The sequence below is a fragment of the Protopterus annectens genome, chromosome 8.part0 (assembly GCF_019279795.1).
Source record: "Protopterus annectens isolate FY-2018-M chromosome 8.part0, PAN1.0, whole genome shotgun sequence".
NCBI lineage: Eukaryota > Metazoa > Chordata > Ceratodontiformes > Protopteridae > Protopterus > Protopterus annectens.
This window is the reverse complement of record NC_056741.1, coordinates 1,361,058,559-1,361,084,880: the sequence shown is the minus strand read 5'-3', so window position 1 is coordinate 1,361,084,880 and position 26,322 is coordinate 1,361,058,559. Positions and strand designations below refer to the sequence as shown.

General features: G+C 41.2%; 1 protein-coding gene across 1 annotated transcript in view; it reads right to left on the bottom strand.

Annotated features, from left to right (window-relative positions):
* Nucleotides 1–3,206: 3,206 nt before the first annotated feature.
* Nucleotides 3,207–26,322, bottom strand: part of FOXR1 (forkhead box R1) — a 176,924-nt gene continuing 153,808 nt past the window's right edge. Inside the window, exon 6 of the mRNA XM_044080936.1 lies at nucleotides 3,207–4,645. Within this exon, the coding sequence (XP_043936871.1) occupies nucleotides 4,617–4,645 (29 nt within the window). The 3' untranslated portion in view covers nucleotides 3,207–4,616. The remainder of the gene's footprint in view (nucleotides 4,646–26,322) is intronic.

The window sequence follows — 26,322 nt, the reverse complement described above, 5'->3', positions numbered from 1 at the left end:
GGTTATTTTTGTTTTTTGGACTGGTTTGTGCTTCTGTTTGACTTTATCAGCTTTGTTATGGGAACATTTTCATTAGGGGTCTCAGTCCATTATTGTTACCTTTCACAATCCCTTGCTCTGGTTTTCATTAGCTGCAGCAATGCTGTTAAATTTAACATCCGTTAAGAGGGGCGAGTTTAGGCAACTGAATATTCACTGCAAAGAATACACAGACACTTTTTGGGGATGCTAGAAGAGCATTGTGTGTACAGGTCCTTTTAGCGAGATGTGTTCTTAGTATATTCATTTTATATTTATTTTTTGTGTCACTAGTGTTATCTTGCAGGAAGGTAACAGTCTTAGAATTAGGCCTAGGGATCACTGAAGATTCTTAAAGTTCTGTTTTATTAATTTCTTTGTTGTTAATGATGTGTGTATTCAGCTGTGTGCACAATTTGTACAGTTTTGAAATTTACAAGTATAGATTGTGTATCAGCAAGGACATACTTTGCTATTTATCTTCTTATTTGACACTAGTGCTTCCTTACTCAGTATGAATTATTCTTATGTGAAACCCACAAGTGGATCATTCCAATGCCACCATTATTAGTTATAGAGTTACTGTTAACTTTAGATTATGGTCTCCTCCTTCCAGTTAAAGATTTCCATATGTTAGACAAAGTTTCTCTCAAGGAACCTAAATGACTTCCAGTCAAGTAACAAACATAAGCTCTTCTAGCATCCTCTATTTACTGCAAAGCTTTCTACTGTCAGTATTCAAGATACTCTCAAGAAGGATGACCAAATGCAAAAGTGTAATGGAAGATGGGTCATACCTTAGCTTTCAGCAACGGTAACATTTTTAGGTGTTAACTATTATGACTAGAAAATCTTGAATGTACATACATCCAAGGTTTTCAGTGATGAAGAAGGCTGTTATGTCAATGTGTAATCCCCTGTTTATCAGACAGGGGACCCATTTTTTATGGTTTTGACCTATGGCTTTACCATTCCTTCACAAGTAAAATCAGGTAAATGTAATGAGTGTAATATTGTCTGTGTAAAGGAAAATTACTATAAGTAATAAAGTAAAGTAATAATAAACACTGGATTTGCTCCTGTACTAACCCAGTCTAACCCTCTCCTCTTTTCTTTTTCTTATTTCTTTCTCACTTCTTCTCTATTCTTTTTCTTCCTCATATCTCTAATACCTTTCCCTTTTCACCTCAACGCATTTTTTTAATCAATTTTTATGTTAAATTTCATTGTAATTAATAATATGTTTATGTCACAATAATACTTGTTTTGTAATTTTGTAATTAATACTGGAGCTTTTCTCCCCGGGCCTCTACTAAAAATGGACATATATCCAGCTAGACTAGCCTGGTCAACAAATGTAAAATAAATAAAATAAAATATAAGTGATTATGGGAAACTTGCTCAAATTTGAGAAGATTCTGAAATGTAACAGGATGAGCTGTCACTCGATGACAATTACATGATTTTGCTGTTAAAGATTATGAATTGTGACTAAAAATAATATTCCAGAAGGTACCACCTAAGCTTGACAATACTTTGTTTTGTGTATTTATGTTAGTCTTCATAGTATGCCTAATTACATTTTCTTCTTGTATATATAAGAAGCTGTTGATCTATTCTGGGATCAGTAAAGCTTGTTGCTACAACATGATTTAATATCTCAGTGAATTTACTTTCAGACAGACAGGGTTCAGCATATTTACAACTTTTACAGCTCACTGTCCATACCCAGGGAGGACACCTCACTACCATATATTGTAATGGGGAATACAGCTACATGAATTCTCCCACTGGAGGGAGTGCTGAAGTTGTCACAAGTTTTAGGAATGCCCATATGGTTAAGACAGCATATAGTTACTTGGCCTATACCAACCCTACATCACAGATACAATGCTTATGAATCTGCCCATGGCAAGCTTTTTGCTGGTTTAGTGTCCTGTGATAAAGTTCTCTTTTGCAAGATTCTTAATAAAGGTAGATTCACACTACTTTGACAATGTTTATACATTAATAAAGTGCCATGGTTAAACATACTGAATTACTGTTATCTTGGGACTTGGTGTACCTGGCTTGTACTCAAGACAACTGTAACATTTGTTTCAGTTCAAACTTACCAAGTATTACTTTGCATGATCTGTGTACCAACATTTGTTTACTTTAGGCTTACAAAGCATTAAGACTACACATTAAAAATGCATATCAAAGTCCAAAGTGATTCATAATTAAGATTACATAAGAGCCAATTCCCTACATGTTGTCTTAACCAAACAGTCTGGCAGTTAGAGCCAAGCATTACAGCTTTGTTCTGATAATGAGCAGTTTCTTGTAGTCCACGGTTTGATTCTTTCTACTTTCATTAACCAACTGCGTGACTGAGCAAATCATTTAACCAGATGATGCTCATGGGTCTCCCTAAAAAGGGACATACATCTAGTGGGCTTGCCCAGTCAACAAATGAAAAGAATAAAACATTTTATCTGCCTTTATAACAGGGTGTCAACTGTCATCTAGGGGGGACAGTATTAAGGCAAACAGAAGTCATTGTGAGAGATCTGAGCCAAAGGTGAAAGCATAGGTAATAATTGCTCATAACACAAAGTAAGTGAGCCATCTACATTTACAGCAGCTATCCCACATAACTACATCACCTAGGTGATCTTTTTCTTACCATTATAAGATGCAGCTTAGGGTAGTTTGCACTGCTTATTGCTAAGAATGGATTCAATTCTAGTCCATGCTGTCTGAGCCTATCTAAAGTTGCTGCTCGGTTGCTCATGTATATCATTGATATGAGCAATGATGCAAATAACCAACTTGATTTTAAAGTGGTTAGGAAAAAAATTGTTAAGCAACTCTGAACACGCTATAACATTTCTTTGCTAACAATTCATCAGTCAGAAAAAAATGTACTGGTATAAAGGACATTAAGTTTCTATATATTTTTGTGCAAAAAAATGTTGGCGTGCTCTGCCAGGTGGACAACCTGATCAACATCGTAAAATAAAATGCAATCAAAATATTATTGCTTCAGCACCTAATTACACTGTAGCATAACTGGATCTTTTTCCTCAAAATAAATACAACTTGGCAACATGCTTGAATCTTACACATCATGTCAAGGTTATAAATACAAATGTACTCGTTAAATCTTCCAACACAAAGAGGAATGAAACATAAAATGCTCTTAGTTCATTATCATGTGTCCTTGGCTACTTTATTACCTAGTAAAGGCAAATGATACAACTTTAATATAAAGGAAAAATATTCACATTTCTTACAAAGGATCTGCTTGGGAAAAAAAAGACTGATCATATACCAAGGTTCGTACTTCTTTCCAAAATAAATTTGTCTTATAATGTGTTTGAATGCTGCATCTATAAAACTGTATATGCCTCCATCCGTTGATACATGACACAGGTTGTTCTGACTTCACCAATGAGAATTGCAGCTTCCAAGTTCAACAAGGATAAAAGTTATAAAAAAAAAAAAAAAAAAAAAAAAGGTATTGTAGCAATGCTACACAGTGCTATAGCAAAACCTGAAATCCCGTGAACAATGATGCCATGTGTGCACAATGTTGTTGTGTCTTTCGGCTTATCCCGGTTAGGGGTCGCCACAGCGGAACTCCGGTCCGCTAATGTTTGGCAGTGGATTTTTACATGCCGAGTTACCAGCCCTGACGCACAACCTTCAACGAAGGCACGCCCATTCATGCATGCCTACACACAGAAGACGCTCAATGACATCTCAAAAAATGCCCCTCTCTCTGTATTCCAAATTTGCCTTTTAACATCAAAGTCAGAGATCTCCCCCACCCAACACACACTTAACCAGTTATTTTTAGAAACTGTTTTGTCTTCAACTACTCTTTTGTTAGTGCTAGTTATCCTCACTTACTATATGGTTACCAATTATGACCAGAAAACAAATTTGAACCAGATTAATTACTAGGAATATGCTCCTGTGCATCTCACTGGATGCCTAAAACATGGTTAAACACAAATTCCAGCTACCTTTTTAGTAGTTACCTTTGTTTCATTCAGCACAATGCTGCTTACAATGTTAAATGTATTTAGTTGTCAGTCTGACCAATCAGGTTAAGATCCACTTTTGCTTCTGAAAAACATACTGATGTTCTTTCACCAAAAATAAATTATGAACTGCACAACTCTACAAGTCAGTGGGAGTTTCTGCAGAACAGAAAATGCTATCTGCAGCAACAACTTCATTTAAAGTGGGCATTATTTTCTAGGTGAAGAGGCATAATCCACTTATTCAGGACAGCACATATCCTTAAAAGTATAACAAACATCCCACTGCTTTCTTTGTGGAATTTATATGCATCCAAATGTTGGAACAGTTGCTTCTCTTGAAATATAGATGGGTTTCTTTGTGAATGGGAAGTAATAATCTCTGTATTGAAGAATAATGTTTCAGTTCGAAAATGGTTTTACTTCTTCACTGGTCTTTAGTTGAAACAGGACTACGAGAGATCCAAGATACCAGACTCCATTTGCAACAAACATTTCATTCTGGCAGTCAAGTTTACTCACACTAAATTGGATGTGCTTTGAAGGTGGCAAGAGCAGTTCCGGAGGTTATAAATCAAACATTACCTCCATTAACTCTGTAAATACAAAATACAAAGAAATTGTTAAAATGTAAAAAGGTTGTCAAACACAACATTCTTTTGCATATAGGACTTGACAAAACCTAGACATCTTGCTGGACTATAAGGTGTTTTAACCCAAGAGGAAATATCTTAATTGCCCTACATCTTGAGTGATATGTCAAGACTGCCTCAAAAATGCATCTCCCACTGCAAGTCACCAAGAATAATTAAAGCACTGGAACAGACCAAATATAATGTTTTAAAGAAAAAGACTGTTACACAAATCTCCTTTTCTGCAAAAATGCCTTGACTGAACTGCTACTGTTATTTATGATGTTATCAAATGCGAGATCTCTGACCCCACTCCAAGGTTACAAGACATAATTACCAATATGTAAAGATAAGGTCCAGAAAAGCATTACAATCTGTTTTGTGGTTGTAACTCTCAAGTCATGTATGGTAACAGACTTCTTATAATGTGAAAGTGTGTTGGGAGGTTTGGTATTTTGCTTGTGTTTACTACCATAACCCATACTGCTGATGTGATTATGCTTGTTTGATAGGAGAGGAGCTTTAATGACAGTTGATGGCCACTGCTTTCCAACCTGATAAAGTCAGTAAAGGATGCATTCTTTTTCACACATCTTGTCCATTTATATTGTATTATGTACCACTGCAACAGTTCTTCCTTGTTTTAATTGATGTGTGACTACCCCCTCTGGGGTCAGTAATCAAGGAGCCTGAATCCTCACCACTGACACCAGAGAGGGACATTCACCTGGAAAAAAATTGATACACCCAGTATTTCCAGATGCAGCTGTCTGCATCAGGCACAATTTCCCTTAAGAGCACAGAGAGAACACACTCAGCCTGGGGTCTGGGTTTCTCTCTCCGTCTCTCCCCAGGTCCCCAGTAAAGCTCCCCACTGGCACAGCTACAGATTTAATTCCTCAGCAGAGTGTCCAAGCCAAGTCCTCTAACACTCTCTCTGTGAAACCAGAGCTTCATTTCCCAAGTAGCTCACACATGCTCTCTGAGATTTGAAATGCACACACACACACACACACACACACACACACACACACACACACACACACACACACACCTGGGAAAGGCTGGCACAAGTTTACTAGGTATGCCCCCTTCTTCCCAGGCTATAAGGTAGTTACTGCTACCAGACACTCCCAAACCAGCTACTCTAAGGCTCTGACAAGGGTACCCAATTATACTGAGTAAAATGAATATTAATATGAATGACAGTTTGACCAAAGCTTTCAGGAGTGGCCAGAGAGTCACCAGACAGATATGAGTACTTTCAAAGGTTAAAATATTCTCTAAAGGAACAGTCACAATGAAAAGTTTAAATATATTTAATAATAAATAACAGAACTAAATATCTATTTACAATTACCACCAGTCACAGGAAATATTAATAATAACACAGGTAGACCGGTTCACACAGTTACAGAAAAACAATACTTAACTAATCTCACTATATTTTCCTGACTGATCAAGAGTCACTATTTCCCTGGCCACTTACTACAGCAAGACTAGATGAAATAGGTGTGTCATCCTTCGATGTCAGGTTCCAAAAACAGACTGCCCCGAGACTTCAGTCTCAACTAGTATTAAACATTATTTTTGTCCTAGATTACAGAATGACATCACATACATCTGGTCATCTGACTTCTGGTTCCCATGCAACACCCCCCCCCCTATTCCTAGAACCTGCCAAGATTTAGCACTGTGTGTTAAAAATACACACACAGAAAGCCTTGCTAAGATCTGCTGCAGCTTCTGAAGTCATAAAACCATAAAACAGTCCCACTCTTCCTACAGGAGCTAATAAATCACACTTCTTACAGACACTGCATTTCTGGCTTTATTCAAAACTGTGAGATAACATCTTTATGGCCTAGGCCCAGTAATTTAATTTCTGACCATTTTAAAGTTTGAGATCAACCTCTTCTCTTCCAGTATCCTATGTTAAAATGTATACATTTAAACAATTACAATAATGCATGTATATTTCTTTTTCTGTCCAGCAGGGCACACTGTTGATATATTTTTGACATAAGCAAATTTACAAATACATTTTTAAACACAAGCATCTGTACAAATCAGTTAGATATACAAATGACATAATTCTTTGCAAACTTCCAACTAGCTGTGCTGGCATATGTTACACATTCACTGCCCTACTTCTCCTGGTGCAGCTGGCAAAAGCTCACATCAAATGATGTATTTTAGTTTAATATACTGTTAAGAAGTGGATGAATAGCACTTTTGAGGTGCTACGTGCCAGGACACAGACAGCTTGCTCATTTTTGATGAGCAGGTATGAATTGTTGCAATCAGCATATGCTAAAACACTTAAATGAAGCAAAATCAAGAAATCACTTTTGTTTTTTTTTTTTACTATACTTTACTTATAAGACATATACAGAATTAACTCATACTTTTGAATGCATTGTATATAGTGCATTTATGATTCACATACTTTCAATAACTGAGTAAAGAGGTGCAACCTACAGTGCTGGAGATGTGTTACAAGAGCATTTTCTAGACAGTCATTGCTTTTGGCATTGAGTAACACACACAGCATCTCACCACTCCGTGGGCATGATTGATTTATCTTATCTATCATGGGAACACTACATCTGCATATTACTTTCACTGGCTTCATGCGATTACCATTAGGTATGACAACCTATTGTCTGCAAGATCAAAATACATTTCAGTCATCTAAACTGGATGGGCAGTATGGTTTAGGTTATTTCCTCAGAGCAGCATGGTCTAAAGTTCAACCTTGATGCCTGGTCATTGTCTCTGCAGTTTCCTTATATCTGCACTTGCTCTCACCATTTCCTTTTGGCTCCCTACAGCATGTTAATCAGTTCATATATATATTCCATTCCCCCTTGCTTTTCAAACTAATGTCTTCACAAAAAAATTGTTCTTGAAAAATGGATTCACATACCCTGTTAAATAAGTTCATTAAGTTCTCCAAGAAAAGGTGAGGTGATGTTAAGAGCTATCTTATGGTATACAACTCCAAAAGACCATCTAATAAAACATTGGAAACTGGCATTTGTGACAGTCAAATACATCACACAGTGGTATTCCTGCATAATAAATACTCACACATTCCCTTTCTGTTTCTTCTGGGGAGGGCTGCAGATGCAACAAAGAAGACAAGCTCCCCTTTTCTCAGCCACATATTATAGCTCATACTAGGGGAATCCTTAAGTTTTCTCAGGCAGTCCAGACAAAATTCTCTCCAGCTTGTCCAGTATCTGCCTTGGACCTTCTCTCAGTGAGGTATGCCATTAGACCTTCTGAGCAACATCTTCCCAGTGGATGTCCTTATACGATGTCTGGATCACCTCACTTTGCTTTTCTCACTCTAAAGAGCAGCAGCTCCACAAACCCACTACTAGACTGCACACATCTCTGCCCTGCCATGGGCAGCAGGTCCTCTGACATGCACAGAAACCAGATTATTGCCTGTTCTTTCATTTGCTATGGATGGAAGGCAGCTGTTTTGAAAATCAAAAGGGGTAAGAGTGTTTGGACTGAAACCAACACAATATCAACATTTTTTAATCTCTACCTTTTCTCCAAGGTGCAGTGCCCTGGAGTCGATCATAACAGGCTGAATGCAGATGGTTGCTGGTACTTTGCTTCTCACAGGAAAAGTAGTTCCTGTAGGGGGTTTCTTAGTGGTTTTAAGTTCCATGCCAAAAGGTTTTTACTGGGATGCTGTATATCCATTATAAGCAGCATGTGACCATCAAATGAGGTCAGGGGATGTAGACTGATGCATAAATCTAGACTTGTATCTGATAAATATGCTCCTGTTTCATTATCATGGATTCACTTGCTATGCTTCACCTTATACCAAAGCACAATGTCAGAGTAACATACAGAAATACCTGAAGATTGCAATCAACTCTTTCAGATGATTATACCCTCAGATTAGGAGGAATGATTTTCATCCCAGGGTCATCATACCAAGCAGTGAAAGAATGCAAATGAAATGCAATGATTAGATGATGCCAAAATGACAGTCAACTGCAAAGGTGCCACCTCTAGGTCTCCAGTCTGGTACAGTCTACCCCCTGGAGGCATGTTAATATCCCATCCATGAAAACTGTGAATGGTGGCGGTGACAATATACCCTTGGAAAAGCTCCACACAACTTAAATGAATTTGACTTAATTCTAAGAATGCAGATAATCTTTACAGAGTTCCTACATCTGCATCAGTGGTAATATTCATCCTCCTGCAGGATATGCTAAGGTACACAATCATAAAAGTAAGCTAGATTATCAATGCTCCCTCACACACACAATACTGCTTAACTGAGTTGGTCCATTCTTCCTCAGCCAGTGTTAAATTTTTATTCATCCTTAAGGAGGTTCAACTAGTGCCAGTTCTTTTTCCAGTGTTTTTGGCTCAGTTTTTTCTGAAGAGCAATTTCCCCAATAGTTTGGGCATCTTCCCACCTTTTTTTCCACCACTGATGTCAAAAAGTTACATGTAAAATATCGTAGAATGGCTAAGTTTTATGACATTCCCAAGGTACACAAGGACTTAAATTCCCCTGGGAGACGCACAGTGTCAGGGGTAGGGGGATATCTCCAGAATATTGGCATTTTTCGGGTTCCTATTACATGAACGAACTTTTCAAAGTTGGAATGTCATATGGTCAACACCATATGATCGAACTTTGAAAAGTTCGAAGGGTTAAATGTAATGGCGCTGTACAGTGCAGAATGGAAGAATTTCCCTTTTCTGCACTGAAGTGCGATCTCGGAGTTGGTATACTTAAGTAGGGGGGTGTGGGGGGGGGCGCAACATTAAGGTAAGTTTTATTTTTTTTTTTTTGATGTTTTATTATATATTCGAAGTTTCAAACTTCGATCACATGTTGTCGAACATATGGGATTCGAAGTTTTGAAACTTTGAATATATATAATATAGACCCGCATTTTTCTGGATGCACAGCTGAAAGAGCATTTGAAGAGAGTTCCTTCACACATTAGAAATGGTAAAGAGCTCACAGACACTTTGGGAGGTACTGAGTGGCAAGAGGAATTTTTCTGGGCAACTGTTGATGCAAAGTCCTTGTATACCAATATTTCTCATCAGTGGGGTCTGGAAGCAGTAGCCAGACTATTGGGGGAAGGTCCCAGAACAAGTTATATTTTACAGCTGTTGGAGTCTGCACACAATGTATTTAGTTTTGAGAACAATTTTTTCTACAGAGAACAGGAACTGCTATGGGGGCATTTTTTGCCCTATCTTATGCCATAATTTTTATGGGGTTTTTTGAGGAGAGCTGTGTTTATAGGAATACATATTTTTTGGAAAATGTTATAGTTTTCAAATGCTATATTGATGATTTGTTTGTTATATGTAGAGGGGGAGATTAGTCTTTTTGAACAATTCATGTTGGAACTAAATCAGAATCAGTATGGCATCACAGTATCCTATCAAACTCATAGACATAAGATACAGTTTCTAGATTTGGAGTTCTTTGTGGATAAAGACAAGTTAGTGTCTTTTAAACCATTTTATAAGGAAACAGCGGCTAATGATTTTTTGAGTGCAGACAGCATGCATCCAGAATATTTACTTGATTATCTCCCTTATAGAGAATTCAAGCGCATTAGTGACAATGTTCATGACAGAACCACATTGGGTGGGGAATTTAACATTGTTAGATGCAAGTTGGCGAAGAGCGGGTATTCTAGCCAGGTGTTAAATCGGGCTGAGGAAAAAGTGAGAAAGCAAATTGCTGGTCGGAGAGTATGGAGTCATGCAATATATCATGGGCGTGGAGATTATAAAAGTGGGCAAGGATGCTATATTTTTTGTTAACAAATTTTCCCCTTTTTCAGCTACACTAAAGGCTTTAGTGCACAGGTTTTGGCCTATTATACAGCAGGATGAGGAAGTGGCCAACATTATCAAGGGCAGGGTTGTTTTTTCTCATAGTAGATTTCACAACCTGAAGGAATTATTGAACAGTAGGGTAAGTAGGATGGAACTGGTTCTAAAACAGTAGGCACCTTCAGATGTGGAAGGTGCAAGGTGTGTGGCAAAGTCAAGAACATTTCAGGTACTTTGATTAATGGAAAGAAGTTCATTGCCCTGGCATCTTACAATTGCAATACCAGTGGGGTTGTTTATGCCATTGAATGTGATTGTTTACCTGTAAAGTGGTATATAAGCCAAACCAGAAGAATGGTAAAAATAAGAATTATGGAGCATTTGGGGGATGCAAGGCATGTTAGGCTTAATAATCCTGTGGCCCAGCATTTCCACGCTGTTCACAATGGTAACACTAGCAGTTTATTTTTTTCTGTTTTAAACAAACCTTATGCAGTACAAGACATGGAATATGGGTGCATTTTGTTAAGAATGGAAAGTGGATATATTATTAATTTTGGAAATTTGTGGCCCCATGGGCTTAATATGGAGTTAGATTTACATGTATAGGATGAAATGTTTTAGTATGCATTATTTTATAAATGCATAGATATATAGGATGAATGATTTATATGTATAGGGTAAAATATTTAAATATTTAAGCATTTGTTAATCTAAAGATGTATAGGTGCATTGGCATGAACTTATTAAACTATTAAGTTAAATGCAATAGGAATGTAAGAGGTTGCATTTGTTTAAGTTTTTTGATGCACTTGTTTCTGAAGCACTTTAATTGCTCAGGATGCACTTTAGATTTAAATTTTCTTCACTCATTGATTAATTGATCAACCATTGTAGGGCAAACTGTTTTGGTATTTGTTAATCTAGAGATGCAGAAGTGCTTTTGTATTAACTTCTTAAATTATAATGTTAAATGCAATAGGAATGTAAGGGGTGCACTTTATATGTTTTGATGCACTTTGAATGTTTCTGAAGCACTTTACTGCTCAGGATGCACTTTAGATTTTAATTTCTTTGACTCACTGATTAATTGATCAATTATTGTGTAATTGAATTGAATAATGAATGTAGTGAAATGTATATAAAGTACATCATTCTTGTGCATGATTCTTCCCTGGAAGGCTTGATGCCTAAGTACTAGGAACACAGTAAAAGTGGATGGTGACTATTTCTCCAGTTGTTCAGTGTGTTTTTTTCATCTTCCCACCTTTCTCAAAAGATGGTGGCCATCACATCAATCTTGACAGTCCAAAGGTATTGTCTACAATTTCATTGTAAAACTTCAGTGGTATATTAGCCATGCTACCTCTTTTTGGATGTCATCTTTACCTGCTGCCTTAGCGCCATAAAAGTCTTTGACTACTACAATGACTTCTACTACAGAGGTAGAGTCCAACTCAAAGATTTCAAGCTCTGCCATTAATTAGCATAAAATAAAATAAACTTGTTGCACAAAAAACAACTGCAACCAAATAAAAACTCAGTACCAAAACCACTACTGTGTCTCATAAAGGAAACTTTTCTCTACTGTAAAATGGTGCAACACAGAAAGGTAGATCAAGACAACACCTTTGATTAGCACTGTCTGAGATCCTTTTTCCCAATGAGGCACCAAATGGATTGCCAGATCATCTCTGAGGCCACTCAAAGTCTTTCCACACCCCCTGAACTTCTTAATGCACTGACGTCTGCTTCAGCAACTGCTGTCACCCTCAGATGATAATCACCTCATCATGGGGGATGGGCCTGTATGTGCCACTCAGCCTCTGAGTTATGATGTCCAGATTCTGGTGTTCCTACACAAGTCTCCTTTGGCAAACAAGTTTGGAGGGAGAGGGACAAATTAAAAGCAGTCCACAAAAAAATGATTGTCAGCAGTAAAACAGAGATGATGCTGCCAAAATTAGGGCTACTTAGACTTTCCCCCAGAGACAGTCTTAAAGGAGTTTGTCTGCTGGGCAAGCATCTTATGGCCAGAACTGCCATGTAGCCCAACCATCCTCAGCCTTAAACAGTCATATGAAGCCATTCTGTGGGCTCACCACTTACAAGGAGAAATGAGGCTAGATGCAGTGCATATGGGTCACAGGCATGTGGAGTATGACAACTTAGACTCTGGCAAAAGAATCTGGTTCTAAAGACATCATTTCCAGGAAAGGAACTTGTTTGAAAGATGGAAAAAGCCCTTACTTTGCCACACAACAGGGGCCCTAGAACAAGATTTCCTCTCTCCATATAGCACAAGCTTTAAAATAACACTTTTAGTTGGCCCTTGTGAAAGGTGTTGGTCAGCTGTAGAGACGCTCGCAAGTGTAGTTGAAGTTTTACTGAATGACACAAAAATTGCTTTACTTCAGCTAAGAGTTACAGACAGAAAATGTTAATGGTATGTACTACATCCAGTGAATGTATAGAATATCTCTTCTTGGAGAACGTGGGTCAGATATTCACAGATGCTCAAATACCTGGGTTCTTCCTAAACTCTTTTATAAATGGCCTGATGATAGTATACAAATGATCAAATTGCTGTATTAAGTTTGGGTGAGGGATGCCTCCTCTTGTTTTTCCTCAATATGAGGTAACTATCAAGGCTATCCTTTATTGCCATTATTGTTTGTGCTGGGTATAGAATACTTTGCATGCCAAATAAGAAATTTACATACCTATTCACAACCTTTAGGCATAAAATTTATTGCTACCTTGAATCCTTATGCAGAAGGCATTTTACTGAATCTCTCCAGTCCTACCACTAATGAGATTAGAGGGATCTGTGTTAAAGTATGCTGCTTAATTTCTTATACTAGTAACTTTCCTCCCTTGTTTGTAGAACACTATGACATGTATTTGTAACCAACCACAAACTGGTATGTATGTATGTAACTCATATTTGTTTTTTTTCTGATGTTGGAGCTTTTCTCCCCGGGCCTCCGCTGAAAATGGACATGTATCCAGTCGGATTATCCCGGTAAACAAATGTAAAATAAATAATAAATAAATAAATAAATTTTAATAGTTTTGATAAAGTTTACAGGTTATGATAAACGGAATTAAGACACTGACACTTAGTACGGGAGGATTATTTTAATCCGTTATATGAAGAATTTGTATGCAAAGGCTTATTCACATTGCATTCCCCAAACCCAGCCAGCTGACCCAGCACAATAACCTAAAATCTCTTAACCCCCCAATTACTTCTTTGCATGCTCCCACTACAAAGCCTCACTGCACTAACCATAGTTTTTTTCTTTCACACTTGCCCCCAAAATATGGGAAGCCCTCTTTACACACCTAAAAAAAAAAAAAAATCAAACCATTTGCAGACTTCAGATCTTAGTTTATTAGGAGATGCCTATTGCACAGGTTTCAAGCAGAACAGAATAACTCAGATTACACTGAAATAACCACCAGGCACACACTGCTATGACTGCATGTACAAGCAGAAGGAAAGTAACACCATCTCAGATCACATCTCCTTCTCACCATTCTCTTTTCAATGAAATCAGCCTTTGTATACCTCTGTCCCCCCACAGTCCTTTTCAACATCCCTTTCCCAATCAATCACCCCTTTTTTCCTTACTTCTACACATCAGTTCTGTACTAACATGCTTTCTCTCCTCAGGATACTCACCCCCCATCCAGCTCCTAAACTGCACCACAACTAGCTGTACTATAAAAGTTAATATTGTGAGTTGTAAATATTTATAATTGTAATATATTGGCTTTTTCAGTTTTACATTAAAATGTGTGTGAACAGAATGCAGCTTATCACAAGCAGTAATAGATAATCACTTAATGAAACTTCTTAATCAGGATTTTGCTGTCAACATCTGTATTTTTGCTTTCCTGGGCTGAGTCTGGAAATGGTCCACTGAGATCAGTGCTCTGCCCTGGTTATTTATTTATTTTCACTTTGTTGACCTGGTTACTCCCACTAGGCCAATGGCCTTTTTTGGGGGAGACCCGAGGTGATATTTATGCAGTTTAGGGGAAATTTGGCCAGGGTAGCAGAGAATTAGAAGTTATGTACTCACCATAACGTTCCATCTGAGTAGGTATCTTCATTTGTCTGCAAACTTTGGGATACGGATCCGATCTTGGATCCGAGCTGGCAACTTCTACCACAGCATAGATCAGAGCTCCTAGCTCCTCCCTTTACCCATAATCCCCTGCCAACCCTGACTGACCTCAGATCAAGTTTGCCCGATATAACAACTGTTACTGTGCCCCAGAAGGGGCTTATTTAAGACCGATCCTAAACAGAATCACATAGGTCAGGGGGAAGGAGGGGGGGATGGTTGCAGACAAATGAAGATACCTACTCAGATGGAACGTTATGGTGAGTACATAACTTCTAAATCTGTCAGCAACCTTTGGGACAGAGTCCCCAGCTACCTGAATCCTGGGTGGCCGTTATGGAAGAATATTCCGGAGCACTGCAGAGCCAAAGGACGCCCTACCTCTGGAAACAACATCCAATTTGTAATGGCTGATAAAGGTATGAGATGAAGCCCAAGTGGCTGCTGAAAAAATATCATCCAAGGGGACCCTAGATCTAAAAGCCGCCGAAGTAGCGACGGCCCTAGTAGAATGAGCGCGGACTCCCTGAGGTGCAGGCCTTCCCGAACTCTGATAAGCCAAGAGGATACAACTAGCTATCCACCGTGACAAGGTAACTTTAGAAACTGACTTGCCTAAGTTGGTTTTGGCAAAGGAGACAAACAACTGGTCAGATTGCCTATGACCAGCAGTTCGATGAATATAAAAGCGTAATTGTCTGTGCACATCCAAAGAATGCAGTTTGTACTCTCCTTTGTTCTGATAATTGGGAAAGAACATGGGAAGATTAATAGACTGATTAATATTAGCTTCTGAAGATACCTTAGGCAGAAAGGACGGATTGATCCTGAGGGTAAACTCTATCCTGATGGAAGGCCAAATATGGCGGTTTAACACAGAGAGCCTGAAGCTCAGAGACCCTTTTAGCTGAAGTAATGGCCACCAGAAAGACAGTCTTGCAAGAGAGGTATTTAAGATCAACCGTAGCTGCCTGCTTGAAAGGGGGGCTTGTCAAGGCCTGTAGAACCAAAGATAAATCCCATGGGGGTACTACCTCCCTGACCGGAGGTCTGAGAAGGAAGGTACCCTTGAGGAAAGCTTTACAGAGCTTGGAGGTAATTAAAGGGCCCGATTCATGCCCTACATGATAATGCGAAATCGCTGCTAATTGTACCTTGACTGTAGAACGGCTAGCCTCCTGATGAAAGAGGGTAGTTAGAAAATCCAAAACCGACGTAAGAGGCGCCGTGAAAGGGTCTAAGTGATGGTGCTCCGCCCAGATGGAGAAATGTTTCCACTTACTCCGATAGACCCTTCTGGTGGACGGTTTGTGTGCTGCTACTAGGATGGCTTTGACTGGTGAGGAAATTCCGGGAGTCCTTATCAGGAGTGAAACTGGAGCAACCAAGCCGTCAGCTTGAGGTTGGCCAGGTTGGGGGTCGGAAGACCCAGAGGGTGAGTAATGAGATCCGGGAGGGGATCCAGAATCCAGGGTGGATGAATCAGATGAGACCACAGGTACGGGAACCATATTTGACGAGGCCAGAATGGGGCAATGAGGATCATTTTGCTCCCCAACCGACTGGCTTTCTGTAAGAGCTTCAGCATCATGGGCAATGGAGGGTAAGCATAAAGGTGACCGGGAGGCCAAGCATGTACCAGAGTGTCTCTCGGGGACTCCCCCTGAGGGGGGATTAGAGCAAAGTAACTGTTGCATTTGGTATTTGAAGGAGAGGCAAAAAGATCGCAACAAGGTTGCCCCCATTGGGCAAATATTTGTTTCACTACTAGAGGATTGAGAGACCATTCGTATGGGGTCAGAATCGAACGACTGAGCCTGTCCGCTAGGATGTTGGACCATCCCAGAATGTGCGATGCAATGAGAAAGCGGTTGGTGGATATCACCCATTCCCACACTCTCCTGGCCTCGCGACAAAGAGGATAAGACCTGGTTCCCCCCCGTTTGTTGATGTATCATACAACTGACATGTTGTCCATTTGTACCGCAATCGTCCCAATGGGAAGATGGCTGTGGAGTGCCTGCAATGTCAAAAGCACCGCCCTCATCTCTAGGACATTGATATGCAAGGAGGTCTCTATGTCGTTTGACCGTTCTGCCTGAATAGTGCCCCCCCCACCCCAGGCGAGAGGTGTCCGTGGTCACTGTGGCGACGGGGGGAGGCATCGAGAATGGTCGTCCCGTGTGAAGGCTCGGGGACTGGAGCCACCACATGAGCGACCCTCTGCAAGCCTTGCTTAGGGGAATAGGATGGGACAGGGGGTTGCGAGACAGGGACCATTGCACCCAGAGGGTCCACTGCAGGACCCTCATATTTAGACGGGCTAGGGGCAGCAGAGAAATTGTTGCCGCCATGGACCCTAGAGCCCTCAGGATCAAATCCGCCGGTGGAGCAGGAAGTTGGAGAATGGCTTGAACATGCAACCTCAGGTTCCGAAGCCGATCGGGAGTCAGGAAAGCAAGCATTAGTCTGGAATCCAATTTCGCCCCTATGAAATCTATTACCTGTGTAGGAGCCAGAGAGGATTTGGCCATGTTGACAGTCAACCCTAGGCTTGGAGCAAGATTGTGGAAGTAATCCCTGCTTGAACAGAGCAGATGCTGTGTTGGGGCGATGAGGAGCCAGTCGTCCGGGTACGGAAAGACCTGAATTCCCTGAAGCTTCAGGTGGGCCGCTATAACCGCCAAGACCTTGGTGAACACCCTGGGGGCTGAGGTGAGACTGAAGGGAAGGGCCCTGAACTGAAAGTGACTGGCTCCCAGCCGGAAGCGGAGGAACCTCCTGGAGCGTCTGTCCACAAGAATGTGATAGTATGCATCCTTGAGGTCTATCGAGCACATCCAGTCATTCTCCCGTAACAGGGGGAGAATAGATTGTAGTGTGACCATCTGGAACTTTTCTTTGGGTATTGCCAGGTTCAAGAGAGAGAGGTCGAGGATGGACCTCAAGTCCCCAGTCTTTTTTGGCACCAGAAAGAACCTGGAGTAAAACCCTGATCCGAGCTGATCTGGGGGGACGGGTTGGATGGCTCTTTTTTTGTAAAAGCTGCTGAATTTCTGTAGCAGCCGCCTCCCTCTGATGGGGTGGTACGTCGGGGAGGCTTCTGATTTTGGGGGTTACAATAAAAGGAATTTGGTAGCCTCTGGATATAATGCGAAGCACCCAGCAATCTGTTGTTATGGACTCCCACATTGCTAGGTGCCTCGAAAGATGCCCCCCCGACTGCCTCCAGAGTGGAGCAGCCAGGCAACCCCTCAGGGGTTCTGCGTGGGCCTCTCAGAGAAGGGTTCTCTGGACCCAAAATTTCTGGGACCCCCTCTGCCTCTAGGGCGGTGTCCTCCCTGTCCTCCTCTGCCACGAGAGGACTAGTTGTCTGGAGCAGACTGGGACTGATGCGATTTCCGGAACCACATCTTCTTCTGATCCTTTTGGTTCTTAGAAAAGGACCTCTGGGGAGCAGAGAAGCGGACTCCGAAGGCAGACAACATCTTCCAGTCTTTCTCGCTCTGGAGTAAAGTGTCGTGAACGGTTTTGCCAAACAGTGCAGAACCATCAAAGGGGGCATTCGCGAATGACGCCTTAAAGGGTTCCGAGAAGTCACAATGTCGGAGCCAGGCTTGGCGCCTCATTACCTGGCCGGCTCCGCCAGCTCTAGTGGCTCCTTCCATGGTGTGAGATAAGTGCCGCATAGAGGTGTTAGAAACGGAATGTAGAGTGGACATTCGGGAGGAGTACAGCTGCTTGTCCCCTTCTGACATGGACTCTGGGGGGGAGGCAGCGTATTCTTTTATTAGATCTCGCTGCATCCGGATGATGTGTGCCATATAGTTCAGTGCCCTCATGGAGAAGGTTGCTAAACTGAAGGCCCGCTTCCCAAGGTGGTCCATCACCTGAGACTCCTTGCTCGGTGGGTGGACCGCGGAGCTCTCCTGAGCCAACTCCATCTTGGTGGCCGCCGCCACCAACATGGCATCCACGGGGGAACCTCTGCTCCAGTGGGTTCTTTCTGCAGGGGGACTCAGGATCCTATCTGGGTGCTTGGGGACTGGCTCTACAGTGTCCGGCTCCTTCAAAGCCCTGGTGGAGATGAGGTCCACCAGGGGGTCGGGGGGATGGCCCTGCTTCAAACACCTCTAGGAATACGGACTCATCGGAGGAAGCCTTGGGGGCAGACCACCCTCCCCTAATCCTGAGCATTTCCATGATGTCTCCAAAGGAGACATCCTCGGGGGGTGACCTTGGAGAGCCTTCCCCTTCATCTAAGTCCGTATCTTCCGTAAGGGGCTCGGGGGAGTCCACGTGCCTCCTCTTACACTTGGCCTTGTGAGGAACCTCTTCGGGGGGGCTGTCTGAGGAAGTCTCACCAGCAATATCATGTTCCAAAGGAATCCCCAGAGGCGCTGAAGCAGGCTGCCACAAAGGCTGGGTGGATGGGAGCCTGAACCAGCTGAGAGGGAGTGCAGGGGGGAGGCGAAGCCAGGACCGGAGGCACTCAACAGTGCCCTCTCCACCACAGCAAAAGCCGAGGGGGAGCCACCCTCGATAGGATCCGAGAGTCTGCTCCCACTCGGATCCGAAGCGGGGACCGGACCCGGCGCCGAGACCATCGGATCCGAAGGACCCATGTGCTCCAACCGGGACGGAGCCGAAGTCACACAGAATCCCTCGGATCTGAAGCTCAGCCCACTGCTCCGAGAGGTCGGATCTGACAAACTCGAGGGACCAGTTGGTGCCGAAGTAACCAGTACTGCTCCGACCCACCCCCGGATCCAATGTGGCTCGGCTCCGAACCCGGAAAGCGGGTCGGAGAAGGACCGATTGGAGCAAAAAATGGGGTCGAGCTCCCCCCTGGAGGGGGGGGGGGGAGGCAAGAGCACTCCCATCTGCAGCTGGGCCTGGATGAACTTCCTCATCATCCGGTCCATGTCTGCATCTGACATGCTAAAGGTGGACCTCGAAGAGGCCACCGAGGCAGACCTAGAGTGCCGCATCGATGACCTCGACGGGGACCGGGTCCCCTCCTCCTTGGGTCCCGGTGAGAAGCAAGGGGACCGGAGCCGAGGAGGAGGCGATCCAGAAGCTCTGGATGGAGAAGCTCATTTGGATGGAGAAGCTCATTTGGCTGGCAGGCCGAGGAGGAGTCCTCGGCCCGCCGCTTATGGTGCTTCTCTTTCCGTTTAGTCTTCCAGGCCTCCCTCTCCTCCGGAGCCCAAGTGGGAGGTTGAGTCCCGACTGGAGGGAGGGAGGCAGGGGTGGCTACCACTAAGGGCTGGGTAGCTGCCACAGAAGCACCGGAGGCCTGAGCCGAATCCGAGGGCAAAAGGCCCGCCAGAATCAGCTTCGACCTCCGGTCCTTAAGTGCCCTGGGGTTGAACGCCGCGCAAATCGCGCATCCCGAGGAGAGGTGTTCAACCCCAAGGCACCTAATGCACCGGGTGTGGCCATCCGCCGGTGAAAGCTTATGGCCACACTCGGTGCACTTTGAAAAGATGGCTTTAGGGGCCTCCGACATGGTAGCACAGAAACACACTCACTAGGCCCCTACACACACCACAAACACACACTACGACCAGCGAGGGTAGGGAGGAAAAATAACCACAAAATAAATTAAATTGAGAGAGATATAGGGCTATGGGGTACCTAAACACTCGCTCTCACTCACATGACGAAAAAGATAGAAATAGGAAAAAAATTCTCTCACAAAACTTCACTCAGTAGCAGGAGCTCGAAATCCAGCTTGTAGCTTGGCAAACTAGATCTGGGGTCAGTCAGGGTTGGCAGGGGATTATGGGTAAAGGGAGGAGCTAGGAGCTCGGATCTATGCTGTGGTAGAAGTTGCCAGCTCGGATCCGAGATCGGATCCATATCCGAAAGGTTGCTGACAAATGAAGTGCCTACTTCAGATCTTCCCTTTCCCTTTTTAGTAGGTGCCATGGAATCTTTTACATACATCTGAGCTACCACCGACTCGGACAGATGGGGCCTATGTTTAACATCTCATGCAAGGGACACACACTCAGGAGTGCAGCACTTCCCTTAAGCTGCAATGCAGTGTCAGCAATCCATCTATCTGGTGTGGGAATAGTACACCAAAGGCATGTGTGCTACCTGTTGAGTTAGACAGTGCTTAAAAATTAAAAACCACCACCAACATAAAACATACATGCATTGCTTCGTACATCAAATAATTTGAAAAATCTTCATCCAATCAGTAAATAAAAAAAATATATTTTATAAGTAAATGAAGTACTATTCAAGATTAGGCAGCTAACAGTTGGAATAAGAGGGTATTGTAACGGATCAAAATCATCTTAGTTAAAATTATATTACATTATTAAATTTCTTTGTCCAAATAATGCTAATGTGACATTGCCATCCTCTAAGGTAGGTTGAAATGAGGCAATATTTTAGGTATCATTGGGCTCCTATAAAACCAAGGGTTAGATTGCCATTAATGGAAAATTGTATACTGGGAGGTGTACAGTTTTCAGATATAAATACCTATGCTCTGGCCACTAACATTTACATGGTTAGGCTTTGGCTATATTCATGATATGAAGCACTTAAGTAGTAACTGTTTTTAAAACAATCTGATTGAAGACCATGCTTCCTGTATTTCTATCACATTTTTAGTTTCCTAGACACCTTGTAATCACTATTAGGATCACAGGAGATTACTAAGCTATCGACCCAGAAGTCATTTTAAGCCTAGCCATTTCATTCCAATGAAATACCATAGAAATTAAATAAAAATGGACCAGATAGTAAAAATATAATAGACACTCTATATAACATAACAACCAGTAAGCACTTTCATTCTTTAAAAGAACTTCTTCAGACCGGATTGTAAAACATTCCATAGTTACTTAAATACACTTAATTAAAATCACATGACCCTTTCAATCAATGCATTAACCCTTTCCTCTTCAACACAACTTTATTATTTTCCCTGTCATTCATTCCTGGATCAAAACAAGCATTTAATCTCATCTGCCAAATATGCTCTTTCCAATCTAATTCAGCTTCTGCATCCCATTTCAAATTAAAATCATGCACTTGATCAGATTCTTGGTGTAAATAAATCTCTCGCACTCTGTACTAGACTGTGTTATTAGTAGAGAGTTGTCGGTGTACATGAGGCAATTCATACATTGCCTCAAGAGACCCAAATCAACAAGGGTGCAGGAGAAACAAGGGTAGTCCAACTGTCCTTAATGCTGGGTTGTAGGCTGTTGTCACTAGGGTTGGCTATTCAGAATAGATTATGGAGGAGCTCAAGGGATGGATATTTCTGCCTGGGTTTTAGGGAAAATTTGTTGAATTTAGCCGTCCCTCTTTGGTGCACAGCTGTGTGGCAGTGCGTGGTGCTGTATGATGCTCAAACAAGCGGAAACTTGCTCAAATGCCGGGACTAAATACCAGAAGCTAAAAACGTGAAAAAGATTCAAAAGGACCAATGAGGATGCGTATTCCAAGCTTTAGACTGGCCTTTCTTTACCAGACTGGTCCCAATCAGCATAATTGTCTCAAAAAGTGCAGATACACCCCTTCTAATCCAAGATGGCCTGGAAAAAGTGCTCAGAACAAACAAACCACTACAAACAGTTCCAGAAGCAGCTACCTTAATTTCAGTGGGATAGACTAGAGAATGTTTAAAACAGCAGAAAAATAGCAGAGAGACACAAAAAATGTTTGAAAAAACAGAAAATCAGCAAGGAGGCTTTAATGAATGTTTTAAACAGTTAACAGATCAGTTATTTAAACACTGCTTGGCGGGAAAACCAGAACAGAACAGATAGCTTAAAACAGTGAAAAATGCCAGTAAATACTTAAACAGTGAAACTAACAAAAAAAAAAAAAAGGTTTGGAAACAGTAAAAGCAGCAATAAAATTTTATTTAACAGGCACAGTAAAGCAGACAATTGCAGTAAAACTCTATTTAAAGATCTATGTCAAAGGAATTTTTTATACTAAAGGTGGGTATAAACATTTTTCAAAAGGGAATTCTTTAAAAATTTTGATACTAAAATTATGGGAACCCCTGATGAGAGACTCACAATATGGTCATGTTGAGTTGATGAAAAGGTTGCTTATCTGTCGAGGGAGAGAACTATATTGCAGGATACAGCTGATATAGGAATTAGTCTTTGCTGAATTTTTGCATTGTTGAAAGGAATTTCTTTTGCATGGAGTTGTTTTTTTTTTCTCTTTCAAGGACCTTGTCTATTAGATTTTTTACCTGCACCCAGTTGGCCCATTCATTCTGGGTTATAAGCAAATGCATGAAAACATAAAATGAAAAAAGCATTTCTTTGCCAGGGGACAAAGCCCCTTGACCTCACATCCAATTTTGTTTTATTTTTCTCACTCTATTGTCACTGTAACTGTGAAAAAAGTCAATCACTAACGGACATAAAGCCTAGTATTAATTTTCTAAGAGGCTGTAAACTCATGGAACATACAAAAGAATAAATTTTGGGCACCAACAAATTACTCTTAAATGGAACGAGCAGCTGCTAACACATTACTGGTAAATGCAGCAAACAATAATGTGAGAGCAACTACAAACATGTTGTTCTTAAAAGGAGTAAGCAATAATGTGCGAGCAGCTACTCAGTCAAGCAGGAAAGCTTGAGCAGCTAATGAACAAGCAATGAATATAAACCTCAATATTCAGAACTTACTAGTTTGGCACATATATCTATTCATAAGGACTGTCTGGAGTCATTACAGAGTGCAAATTGTCTATTATTTCAAATAGCAAAACATAATGTACTTATGCAGTTGGTAGACTTTCAGACTGTAATAGTGACCACTCTCCAGTCTTCACAGTACAAGGGACACCTTGCATTTTCCTAGCACTCAGTCCTAAGCATATATGGGAACTTAAACATTTAAATGATGATCAATAAGTTCTCATGAATGATGGCTGGACACCAATCCTAACTCTTGTACATGCAGATGATTCCTTATAGGAGCCTTAAATTACTACTGTCAGAGCCCCCATCTGTATACACGACACACACACAGACACACACCTTAACATGATGCCAACTGTGGAGCCCATTTTCATTCATGGAATACTATAGGTATTACATTTTAAAATGCACAAGAGGAATATAACCCAGAGGGCAAATATAGGACCAAAAATCTACAACAGATTTCATCAAGTACACATACCTGCATAATCTAAACCACAAATGCAGAAATACCTACACAAATATTACATTTTCACGTCTCCCGGGCACATCCTTCTCTTAAAAGTTTTGAAATACCATTAAAACAAGTACTCAGCAGTGCAAGCAATCATTGACTGAAGACAGATGCAAAATAAGATATATGGAAATTGCAAACAAGAAAAAAAAAAAAAATAAGGAAAAATTACTTATTTTATGAAACATAATCCTAAGGCAACTAACAGATAATGTATCTACAGGACAGCTACTGCCTCAGGTCAATTTCCATTACATTTCTTCCTGGATTCAGTGGGATACCTGTCTGGTTTCGTACCCAAGTATAAGATCAGCATGCTGGATTCTGCATGTGTTTGAAAACAAATTTCACAATGGACTTTGAGTCCTTTATCTTCTTCTTCTGGGAACAGGGGAGGCAAAAAAAAAAAAAAAAAAACTCCTAACAGCTCCCATATAGCTGTCTTTAGTCCTTGTACCTCTGCTTTGATAATAACCAACTCTACAGACTGCGGTGGTGGTGCTGCGGTAGCATTGTTGCCTCACAGTTAGACGTTGTCCTGTTCAATTCTCAGCTAGAGCGTCTTGTGTGTGGAGACATGCGTGAATGGGCGTACCTTTGTTGAAGGTTGTGCGTCAGGGCTGGCAACTCAGCACGTAAAAATCTACTGCCAATCATTAGCGGACTGGAGTTCCGCTGTGGCGACCCCTAACTGGGAAAAGCTGAAAGACACAACAACCACCTTGCTGCACCTTCGGGAAGGGAACTATATGCTTTGATGACATCCTAAGAGCACAGTGAGTTTCACACTCAGTAACTGAAACAAAAGCATTAATCACAACCATTGAATAGTACTACAATCAAATGACAAGAAATTGCTTCAGCACATAGCAACTAATGCATCTCCTGAATAGATTAACCCTTGCCTATGAATTCTCATCATTTATTTCTCACAGACCATCACCATCCATCCAACACACAAACGACAGATTTTTCACCATTTTTGCCCATGGGGTTGTGGTATCACTTCAACAATGACAATCATCTAGAGCCAATGTTTATACCACATGAGTAGTTACCCTGCCATGGCTGTTCTTTCATAACACACACACACCCCTAAGGCCACCTACACCCAATTTAGAGTGTCCAATCCACCAAATTCATGTCTTTGGAATGCGGGAGGAAAACAGAGCACCCAGAGAAAACACAAATGAACACAACAAGGACATGCAGACACCACACAGAAGGCACCCCAGCACAGAATCGAACCAGGGAACCTCTTACTGTGAGGTGACAGCCCTACCTGCTGTGCCACTATCCCTTGTATACCCCTCCCTTTTTTAAATAATTTCCTTTTATTGTGCTTAATTTGTTAACGTAATATAAAACTAACCTACCCTGGGCCTTTTGCAGCCATGAACAGGACCACAGGTGCAACGGTATGTAGTTTACAATAATCATATCAATCGGCATGTTTAATATCTATTCCTGTGGAAATCTGAAAACATCCTTCTAAGGTAAAATGGAAGACTTGCAGATATGTTAGCATCTGCAGACCTGTAAACTTTTTCTAAGCTCTTTGGCAGAAAATCCCAGAAAGAATGGTCCATAAATTATCACAGTTAACAATTCAGTCCTTTCTGATAGACGGTACAGATTTAGAGGTGTACATTGTATCGGAAAAGCATTTGGTGCTTACTAAACACAAAGGAAAAACAAATGGGCCAAAGATAACTTCCATTTATACTGTACCCTTCTTTGGTTAAAAAAAAAAAAAAAAAAGTATTTCTAACAAACAGACCTCACTGTACTTCAACAGTTCAGCCAGTATGATGAACAATACAAATTTAGACTATATGTTATATTGAAAACAAAAACCATACTTTGATCTTACTGAACAAAAACAAAACAAAAAAATTCAACAGAATCCAAGTCTCTCAAGGTTCAGAACTAAGATTACTCCATTTTACATCAACCAGCCCACAAAGCTACCATGATATGAATCCATGTATTTTATATATATATATATATATATATATATATATATATATATATATATATATATATATATACACATACATACACACACACACACACACACACACACACACACACACACACACACACACAAGCCAAGCTAGAACTTACAATGAGTGACCTCCCAAACCTCCTGTAACAGAGGCACATGGCATATATGCAAATGAGGTTTTGGAGGTCACTCATTGGAAGTTCTAGCTTGGCTGGAGTTTTCATTTAGTTTTACTGATTGTTTTTCACTCTTTGTTTTAATTTGTTAGTTGGGATATTTTGCAGTTACCCTAATGATAATGGTCATCTATGCTGGGTATAACAACCCTGTGTTTCTTATGCTTAGTCAAACACTCTGCTTGTGCTATGCTGACGAGGTCATAACAAGGCCGAAATATACATATCCATAGCTAGTGGGGTTTGGCTTTTTTGGCCTGA